This window comes from Salmo trutta, chromosome 6, assembly GCF_901001165.1.
Source record: "Salmo trutta chromosome 6, fSalTru1.1, whole genome shotgun sequence".
In the NCBI taxonomy this organism is placed as follows: Eukaryota; Metazoa; Chordata; class Actinopteri; order Salmoniformes; family Salmonidae; genus Salmo; species Salmo trutta.
Window position 1 is genome coordinate 14,299,450 of NC_042962.1, and position 10,191 is coordinate 14,309,640.

Consider the following 10,191-nt stretch of genomic DNA (forward strand, 5'->3'; position numbering starts at 1 on the left):
GGCATAAGGTTAGCAGTGTGATTAGGGTTAAAGTTAGGTTTAAAATTACACAGACCAGAAATTGTAAAAATAGTCGGGGTTTATGACATTGTGGATGTAGTAACTAGTGACGACCCCAAATTCACTCAAACTACGTTTTTCTCAATTTTTGTTGTGGTCTGACCGCAAAAGAACCAAACGTCCTAAAGCCAATCACAGTTAAACAAAACATGACCACGGCAGTAAACACGCCCATGGTAGGTTGCGCTCCATTGTAAAAAAAAACAGCCGTGGAATAATAAATGCGAGCGTCTTCTTCGGACGTCATTTCTGGCACTGACATTTGGCATGCCTTTGAAAAGTACAGGACCTTCCAGTTGTTTGAAGTATTGCAAAGCTCAGCCTGTTTCCTCATGCCTAAGTGTTTTTTATTCATGCCCGCACCCAGAAATGTATATCACATTACACCAGCTGATATATTCTTCACAAATGTGTACCCTACTACTTTGTACATAGGAGTAAATTAAAAGACAGTGAATTGTTTACAGTGTATGACATTTTATTGAAATCAAACAAGATACAAGAACACATGTCACAGGAAATCTGTCATAGTTTGCTGAGTTATCAGAGAGATGATCTTAAATGATAGGCAAAATCAGTTGCAGCATCAAAATATTAGACACAATTGTTGTTTCGTTTATGTTCGTATTTGATAAAAAAGCATTTAAACAATGCTTTTGTCATTGCCTAAAATTACTGTACACGATAGGCTATTAACGTCATGTGAACGACATATTAAAGTCATCTTAACATCATATTGGGGCTAGTGGTTAGAGTGTTGGACTAGTAACTGAAAGGTTGCAAGTTCAAATCCCCGAGCTGACAAGGTACAAATCTGTCATTCTGCCCCTGAACAGGCAGTTAACCCACTGTTCCTAAGCCGTCATAATAAGAATTTGCTCTTAACTGACTTGCCTAGTTAAATAAAGGTAAAAATAAGATATTAATGTCATATGTAACAGGTGGTAATACAGTATTGTAACGTTCCTGTGTTATTTCACTGAGCCATGTGGACCTAACCCCTATTCTGCACCAAAGAGAAGGAACCCAGAGAAGGTTGTATCATCATCTTCATCAGCAAACAGCCCGTTGAAGAGCTCTCCTCCAGCCACCTGCAGCCACACCTTGTCCCCTTTCTCCAGGTGCAGCACAGCTCCGCCTGCCGCCTGGTCCTCACTGCTCTGGTAGTTATCCGTGGTGTGGATCACCTTCACCCCGTTTCTCACTAATGCTACTTTTACATTACGGGAGAACACAGTGATGTGGTAGGTAAAGTAGTAGGCCCCAGCCACCACGCAGGTGAACCGTCCGGTCTGTGGGTCATAATGGTCCTGCCGGTTGTAAATCACCTTGTCAAACCTGATCGGTGCATTAGCCGGTGGGAGTTTGGTATATTCGGTTAGACCCACTGAGAATGCGCTTTTTTGGATTAAGAATGTGTCCCCCTTCTCTCCCTTCTCCCCTGTCTCGCCAAGATTTCCTCGCTCTCCGCGGTAACCAATGTTGCCTTTGAACCCTGGGGGCCCAAGGTTTCCCTTTGGTCCTGGTCGGCCTGGAGTTCCCAAGGGCCCCTGGATGCCTCGGTCCCCCTGGAGCCCGATCTCCCCCTTCTGCCCTTCAGGTCCCAGAGGCCCCAAATCCCCTTTCGGTCCCTGGGTTCCTGGTAACCCGAGCTCCCCCTTCTGGCCCTTTAGGCCCATGGGCCCTGAGACTCCTTGGGGCCCCATCTTCCCCGGTGGCCCCTTCTCTCCATTCTCACCCCGTCTGCCCTTAATTCCTGCCAGACCAGCTGTACCTGCAAATGCAAGGATAAAGGAATTATGTTTATGTTGCCTATCAGAGAAAGCCAGCATTGATAACTGTACAAAGTATTTTTGATTATAAAATACAGTATTACCCAGCTCCCCTTTGTCTCCTTTGGGGCCACTCTGTCCAGTTGGTCCAGTGATGCCGATTTCACCTTTAATGAATAAAGAACTTTCAAAAACTTATTAGCATGGGACCAGAAATGCTGGTTTCTATTGAGACCTATCTAACTGAGGAGGTTGTGCCTTTGTCTTACCTTGATCACCTTTGTCACCTCTGAACCCATCTCGTCCATCTCGGCCTGGCATTCCATTGTGGCCTGGGTCTCCTGGTATTCCTGGATGTCCACAAACACATTCATTCTTCTTGGGTTCTTCCAGTGCTACACATCTCACAGCCAGCAGAAGGAGCAAGAGAGAGACTCTGAGTTTGACCCACACCATTGTCCCTCAAGAGCCAATGCTTCACAGCAGCCCAGTTGAGTATTCTCAGCACTAGATGCACAATACAGAAGAGGCTAATCCAGCTCAACACATGAAGTTCAATACACACTCACACACATATACATTCACAGACACATGCATACAAACTGAGCGCAGGAGAATGAACACAGCTGAGCCAAGACACCGAAGAAGGCCACACAAACCTTACCAAGGACTTGAAAGGTGGTGACATCACCATGCCAACTGCCAAGCCAGGCATCCCATTGGTTCAACAAGGATAACGGCTATTTTAGGTTACTTATTCTGTGTCCAGCCCTCTCCCCGTTCCACATCACCTGTCCCCTTCTAGAATATTCCCCATTCTCTGGCAGGGTAATGATCAGCTTGGACTGTGCTGAACATACAGTATCTGTTACCATAGGGATGGTAGCAAGGCAATAAAATGGTGGTGTTCTGTGTTTGCTTCCCTGTAGCAGTACATGCAGGATTGATTTCATTTTAAATTGTTTAATTACATTTGTTATTTTACCCCCCTTTTTCGTCATATCCAATTGTCTCATCGCTGCAACTCCCCAACCGGCTCGGGAGAAGCGAAGATGGAGTCATGCGTCCTCCAAAACACCCGCCAAACCGCGCTCCTTAACACCTGCCCGCTTAACCCGGAAGCCAGCCACACCAATGTGTTCGGAGGAAACACCATTCAACTGGCAACCAAAGTCAGCCTGCAGGCACCCGGCCCGCCACAAGGAGTCGCTAGAGCACGATGAGCCAAGTAAAGCCCCTGAGGCCATAACGCTCCCCTAATCCGTACGAGACTAGGCCAATTGTGCGCCGCCCTATGGGACTCCCAACGACGGACGGTTGTGACACCGCCTGGGATTGAACCTTGGTCTGTAGTGATGCCTCAAGCACTGCGATGCAGTGCCTTAGACCGCTGCGCCACTCGAGAGGCAATACATGCAGGATTTCAATGCTGGCCTGTATGGTGGCTGTCTAGCTCCTCCCGAATGAGGTCTTAAAACTAAAAGGTTAAGGGGGTATCAGGGATAAAGAGTAAGATGGTTATCAGATGCCACATTTTTTTTCAATGATTTCATTTTGAATGTCAATGTATGATAAAATGTCCCTTAGTTAGCGACTGAAATCATTAGCAACAAAAAACAAGACAAGGGACACTCGGGATGGGGAGATGTTAACGTATGTGTGTTTGTCTTCTGCATCTGAAAGATCAACATCAGCAATATTGTTAAATGCTTGACCCCATAAATTACACTATCAACTCTGACCTTTCCGGTTAGTGTTCTAGAACCTACACACCCATCCCTAACCCCAATGGAATGCCTAGGAGTGTTTGTTTTAAGCAACATTATCTTCACAGATAGCATTCCTTAGAAGTCTGGTACTTCTCTGATGATGGAAATCCATTGGAAAAGATATTAGACAACCAAATATAAAGACGTCTAAGAGCGATGACTTTAGTATATTTCACAGATCAGAAAAATAAAAGATTTTTCCAGAATCAGTTTTCATTCATGTATTTGTCATATCCTCTACACACAAGATTTCAGATATAAACATATTTCTTAATGTAAACATGACAAATTAAATTTAAAAATATATAATCAAGCATTATCAGGCCAGGAACAGAATGATCCTTGTGTCACTTTCATACAAGGTGGCTCTTTAACAGTGGTGTAAAGTACTTAAGTAAAAATACTTCAATGTACTACTTAATTCGTTTTTTGGGGTATCTGTACATTACTATTGATATTTTGGACAACTTTTACTTCACTACATTCCTAAAGAAAATAATGTACCCAAAAGTAATCGTCACATTTTGAATACTTAGCAGGAAAGGAAAATGGTCCAATTCACGTACTTATCAAGAGAACATCCCTGGTCATCCCTACTGCCTCTGATCTGGCAGACTCACTAAACAGAGAACATCCCTGGTCGTCCCTACTGCCTCTGATCTGGCAGACTCACTAAACAGAGAACATCCCTGGTCGTCCCTACTGCCTCTGATCTGGCAGACTCACTAAACAGAGAACATCCCTGGTCATCCCTACTGCCTCTGATCTGGCAGACTCACTAAACAGAGAACATCCCTGGTCATCCCTACTGCCTCTGATCTGGCAGACTCACTAAACAGAGAACATCCCTGGTCATCTCTACTGCCTCTGATCTGGCAGACTCACTAAACAGAGAACATCCCTGGTCATCCCTACTGCCTCTGATCTGGCAGACTCACTAAACAGAGAACATCCCTGGTCATCCCTACTGCCTCTGATCTGGCAGACTCACTAAACAGAGAACATCCCTGGTCATCCCTACTGCCTCTGATCTGGCAGACTCACTAAACAGAGAACATCCCTGGTCATCCCTACTGCCTCTGATCTGGCGGACTCATTAAACACACATGCTTTGTTTGGAAATTATGTCTGAGTGTTGGGGTGTGCCCCTGTCTATCCGTAAATGTAAAAAAACAAACAGAAAATGGTGCTGTCTGGTTTCTTTAATATAAGGAATTTGAAATGATTTATACTTTTACTTTTGATACTTAAGGATATTTTAGCAATTACATTTTCTTTTGATACTTAAGTATACTTAAAACCAAATACTTTTACTCAAGTAGTATTTCACTGGGTGAATTCACTCTTACTTGAGTCATTTTAAATTAAGGTATCTTTACTTTTACTCAAGTATGACAATGAAGTACTTTTTCCACCACTGCTCTTCAACAATCATGGGATTGGCTGAAACACACATGGACACATACAGTACATACATTATAATTACACATATGTTATAAATGCACAGCACAGAATGTTAGTCAAAAAACAGAACTGAATACATGCCTTTGAATTCCTCTGCATTATGGTGGGTGACATTTCTTATATAAGGCATAGTTTAATGTCTGTTTGCTGTATTAACCAAGCACAACGTGCTGGTCATTTGGTTACAGCAGTTACTGCAAAGTCTTCACAGAATTAACACAAGACAGCAGAGGCATCATCACTCATCGAGTTCCATTCAGTTATACATGAAACATCTCCTGAGGTATAGCAAACCCTCCATGACTATACAATGACTCAGACACACTTACTGTACATACAAACAAACAAATAAATAGTTAAATAATTTAAATATGTAACATACTATAACATGGTCTTGCTGTTATATTTGGTAGTAGTGTAAAACACTATTAGCTTGTTTTGTAGAGGGACGACTCCAATCTTGGGTTCTCTGTATCGACTGAATTACTAAGACTTCATCCACTGAAGGGAATGGCTAGCAGGACTATATGGATGGAGAGAGCAGGACTATATGGATGGAGAGAGCAGGACCATATGGATGGAGAGAGCAGGACCATATGGATGGAGAGAGCAGGACCATATGGATGGAGAGAGCAGGACCATATGGATGGAGAGAGCAGGACCATATGGATGGAGAGAGCAGGACCATATGGATGGAGAGAGCAGGACCATATGGATGGAGAGAGCAGGACCATATGGATGGAGAGAGCAGGACCATATGGATGGAGAGAGCAGGACCAAGGAGGACTGGAGAGAGCAGGACCAAGGAGGACTGGAGAGTGGGTGTGGGGTAAGCAGAATCTACTGAGGTCTGTAGGAATCATGGTGTGGTTGGGGTATATGGAGCACTTTGTTTGGGTGTTGGGGACGAACAATAGAAATGTGTGTATGTGTGTGTATGTACGTATGTATGAATGGCTGGTGTTGCTGGGGAAGGGGGAAAAGGGGTTGGGTCATTTCATGAGGTTCAGGGAGTGTGGTGGAGCTCTCTCTGGAGGTCCAGTAACTGGAGTACACCGCCAGGCTAAGGGAGTGGCAGGCAGCTGGCTGAGCAGCTGGCTGGTCTCTCTACATGATCTGGCGGTGCGATCCGTAGCCCGTCATGCCGGACTGCGAGGCCCCACGGTTGCTGCCCATCTGTAGACCAATCAGACTCTGGCCCTGACGAAGCTGGTCCTCAGAGAACTCCCGCCGGTAACCCTGAGCTTTCCTACACAGACCAGGACAAACAGGAGAGTTGAGATGTAGAACACTCACACAACAAGGGGGTCGTGGCCAGTCCTTACCTGTGGAACCAGTCTCGGTCGCCACGGTAATGTCCGTCGTCCTTGGTGAGGGCAACACTTCCTAGGGCCATCAAGGTTCTCTGCACCGCGGCCATGTCCTGCCCTGTAACCATAACAGAACAGAACCTCACAAGCACTGGACCCCATCCAGACAGCAAAGAACAGGCGGGGCATCAAATAGGCAAACAGGTTCCAAATAAAACCAACTGCAAACCCCTAAAAATTACCACAAAAAAAAGAAAATGTATCTTTCACCTCTCAAAATGTTCCTTCAATTCGCAAAAGGCTGAAAGCATCAGAGTGAAACAGCGCCCCTCTGTCTCTGTATGTGTAGACCATCTATCTGATGCTGTCTGGCCAAAAAGAGTATGATATTGTTGCCACCCGTAGCATTGAATAAAAGGGAAGCCAGCGAGCATTTGGCCTTCCCTTGATAAAAAAGTATACTATATTAGTCAATCAGCATTGAGCTAGACTGAGTGAGTCCAACTGTGAATGGTCCTGGTGCCCCCATCTGTATCTAGATGTAGTATACTAATGTTAACTAGCTGCCTAATCTCTGACCATGAAAGGAAGTTAGGCTAGAGAACGAGCATTTTAGTCAGGTAGCCTAGGACAACAAAAACTAAAAGCATGTACTGTATGACAGAGTCATAGACCGTTTCTCAACATGAAAGAGAGGAGGATGGCATTTCTCTACAAGTAAGGTGGGTCAACATGTTTTGTTCTACTTACACACACACACACACACACACACACACACACACACACACACACACACACACACACACACACACACACACACACACACACACACACACGATATTTAGCTTATGTTGATTGGACTAAATTGTTTTTGGTATCCTTTAGTTGCCACTGAATTAGACTAAGCATTGATGCTGTTGAAATGTTGAAGTAGAAATGGTGTTGGAAAAGTGGAGGCAGCTCCTGTTTTCTTTGTGACTTACTGTAACTCTGGTGTTTTAAATCAATAGTTGTTCAGTGGTCCTAAAATGTTAGAAACATTAACTTGATTGACCATGCTGTAGTTCATGTAACTGTTTGTTACATTCAATATGCTTTGTGGACTTCACCAGACAGAGGTTACTCTCCTGTTTTGTGATGAAACAGAGGTGTTGTTGAGTTTATTCTGCCACTGTGTCTTCTTATTGTCTCAGCATTTAGGCCTGTATATCACAGTGTCAAGGCATATGAACTAACCGGTTACAGAGTAAACAACGCAATTATCACAACACATAGGCTATAATATGCTTTTGTTTTTTGACTTGGCTTCCCCAGTGATTTTACCCACGTACCGCTGCTGGACTATAAAGACTTGTAAATTGAATGTGAGTATTGATGGTCATGTACAGGCAGACAGAGCTCAGCAGAGACAAGTGTGAGAGTCTGCGTCATTGGAGAAACATATCAATGTCGCCCGGATATGTGGAGACTTTATATGTGCCCGTGAACGTGCAGCCCACCTTCCCACAGGTCCACGGTCTGGAAGATGTCTGTGGTGATGACTCCGTAGGTCTCGGCAGCCTGCAGGAACTGGGAGATCTTCTCCATCTGCTTAAAGGCCATCTGGGTCTCCAGAATCTTCTTGATGGGCTCATTACCACGCGGGTACAGGCTATTGATGAGCCTACACAGAATCTACAGGGAGGAGGAGAGAACGGGGGAGTAAGGAGAATACAGATACATGGATAAAGAAGAGAAGAAGTAGAGGGAGAAAGGAAGAGATTGATCAATGAAAAGAGGGCGAGAGAGAGAAACAAAGAAAAAGTCAGAGAGCACAAATTGGTGTCATTGTTAGCTTATATAAGCGGTCAATTATACATCACTGACCGCTGTCCAGTCAATCAGTGAGTCTTATTGAGCTTGTTCATTCTCATGCATACTCACTGTTCCATCCATCAGCCAGGACTGGAAGTTCTGTCTGCCTGGCTGTGGTCTCTCCAGGTTCCCCCCACACTGAGCTATGATCCAGTCCACCAGCCGGGCCTCCAGGTCCAGATCATATTTCAGCTCTATCTTCTCCTGCACCTCCTTGCTCAGACCGTAGCTGGGTCCCCTGTTAGCCATGGCTTCTCCTGTCCTACTCACCCAAACAGACAGACAGACAGAGACAGACAGGCCAGACAGACACCCACTGACCAGTGATCTGCAGCTCCACTGACCAACACCCTGGAGCAGTCACAGCACTGGCAGCCTGCACCTGCTACACAAAGGCAATACATCATGTAGAAAATGGAACGTTGTCAAGCACTGTTAAAGCAATGCTACTATATTAACATCCAATTCCTGACTTCAGAACAATAACTAATCAAAGTAGTCACATTCTTCAAGGTGCATTATAAGGGACAACATTTCTTTTGATTTTGATCATTAGCTACATCACCTGTTGTTTACGTGATTCACTTTTCTTTCCTCTGCTTTCTCCCTAATGGCCCTTGTGTCCCTTACAGCAGACACTAAGCACATCCCCCCAGAGACCCAGATCGCTAGCCTAAATGGGTCTGGTCCTTGGCACCCGTCCCACGCAGATTCTAATGAGGGAGCCTATGGTAGCCTAGACTGTGGGCGTGCTGAGCATAACGTCGAAAGCAATCGCATTGCATTGATTGTGTAGCCTACCATGAATGCGAAAAAATCGTAACTTTTTTCACCCCCCAAAACAACGTATAAATTAGGAAGTCAGATTATGAATTTCAATCACGTACTTTGTAAGAAAAGTATAAGATTTGTAAAAAAAAAACCTAACGCAAGTTTTCCGAATATCTCCTAAATAATTTATTAAACTAGCAATTTCGTTTAATTATTAATGCACACAAAAAAAATCATGCGCTGCTTAAAAAATAATTTAGACGAATAAAAACTCCGGGCACACTTACTAGAAAAAAAGAGGAGAGACGGTTCGTCTGGTAGCTGCTGTGTGGTTAATTCCGCTGCGCTGCTCAGCGCAGAGACCGCTGAACCCGCGGCGCATGCGTGGGTGAGGCTCTGGACTCAGTGTCCGGGAGTGGCACGCCACCGGTTTTATATGTGCGGCGCCAAGAGGAGGATCCCTCTAGATCTCTGATACAGAATGAGACAGGCCAGCGGGAAGAGGAGATGGCAAAGGAAGGCAAGGCGAGCCTACGATCAGCTTAAAGGATATGTGGGCTGACCATCATTATCATAAAGTCCAGGGGCAAAGTCACCCAATTTGTTTTAGATTCATGCCAGCAAAGCTAACACAACACAACACCAAACAATTCATTAATTGCACGATAACGGTGACAAAAGGTGCCCACAAACTGTTAGGGTCTACATAAAGCTGTCCCAACAGCAGAATCCCAACAGCAGTCCCAACACCTTACCACTGCTACACCTGGCTGTCAGCAGAGCATTGTTGGCCAGCAAAGCAGTTCATTCAGCCTCATTTACTGCCTTAGAAAACATAGCTGATATGGCTGACTTGCTTAAATAAAATGTGATTTCTATTGACAATTGAGATGTACAAACTATGGCATAAGAGGATGACGAGTGGATAAGAGGCATTCCGTAATTTCGTTTAAGATATTAATGAGCGAACTAGGACGGACAGGACGGACATAGTTAATATACAGTTGAAGTCGGAAGTTTACATACACTTAGGTTGGAGTCATTAAAACTCGTTTTTCAACCACTCCACAAATTTCTTGTTAACAAACTATAGTTTTGGCAAGTCGGTTAGGACATCTTCTTTGTGCATGACACAAGTCATTTTTCCAACAATTGTTTACAGACAGATTATTTCACTTATAATTCACTAAA

The 10,191-nt window shown here is 44.4% G+C and overlaps 2 protein-coding genes across 4 annotated transcripts; both read right to left on the minus strand.

Moving 5' to 3' along the window:
* Positions 1–517: 517 nt before the first annotated feature.
* Positions 518–6,477, minus strand: c1qtnf9 (C1q and TNF related 9). Of its 2 annotated transcripts, XM_029755390.1 has the most exons (4): positions 6,391–6,477; positions 2,102–2,227; positions 1,937–1,999; positions 518–1,834 (listed from the first exon to the last, which is right to left on the minus strand). In XM_029755390.1, the coding sequence occupies exons 2-4, from the start codon at positions 2,151–2,153 to the stop codon at positions 1,062–1,064; spliced, it is 888 nt and encodes a 295-aa protein (XP_029611250.1). In that variant the 5' UTR covers positions 2,154–2,227; positions 6,391–6,477; the 3' UTR covers positions 518–1,061. The 2 variants fall into 2 exon arrangements, with proteins under 2 accessions (XP_029611250.1, XP_029611249.1); XM_029755389.1 differs by lacking the exon at positions 6,391–6,477 and having other exon boundaries at positions 2,102–2,481.
* Positions 4,964–9,500, minus strand: LOC115195497 (transgelin-3-like). 2 transcript variants are annotated; one of them, XM_029755391.1, is made up of 5 exons: positions 9,288–9,500; positions 8,299–8,614; positions 7,875–8,049; positions 6,391–6,493; positions 4,964–6,314 (listed from the first exon to the last, which is right to left on the minus strand). In XM_029755391.1, exons 2-5 carry the CDS (start codon positions 8,476–8,478, stop codon positions 6,173–6,175), a joined length of 600 nt encoding a protein of 199 aa, XP_029611251.1. In that variant the 5' UTR covers positions 8,479–8,614; positions 9,288–9,500; the 3' UTR covers positions 4,964–6,172. The 2 variants fall into 2 exon arrangements, with proteins under 2 accessions (XP_029611251.1, XP_029611252.1); XM_029755392.1 differs by lacking the exon at positions 9,288–9,500 and adding an exon at positions 8,795–9,266.
* Positions 9,501–10,191: the final 691 nt, after the last annotated feature.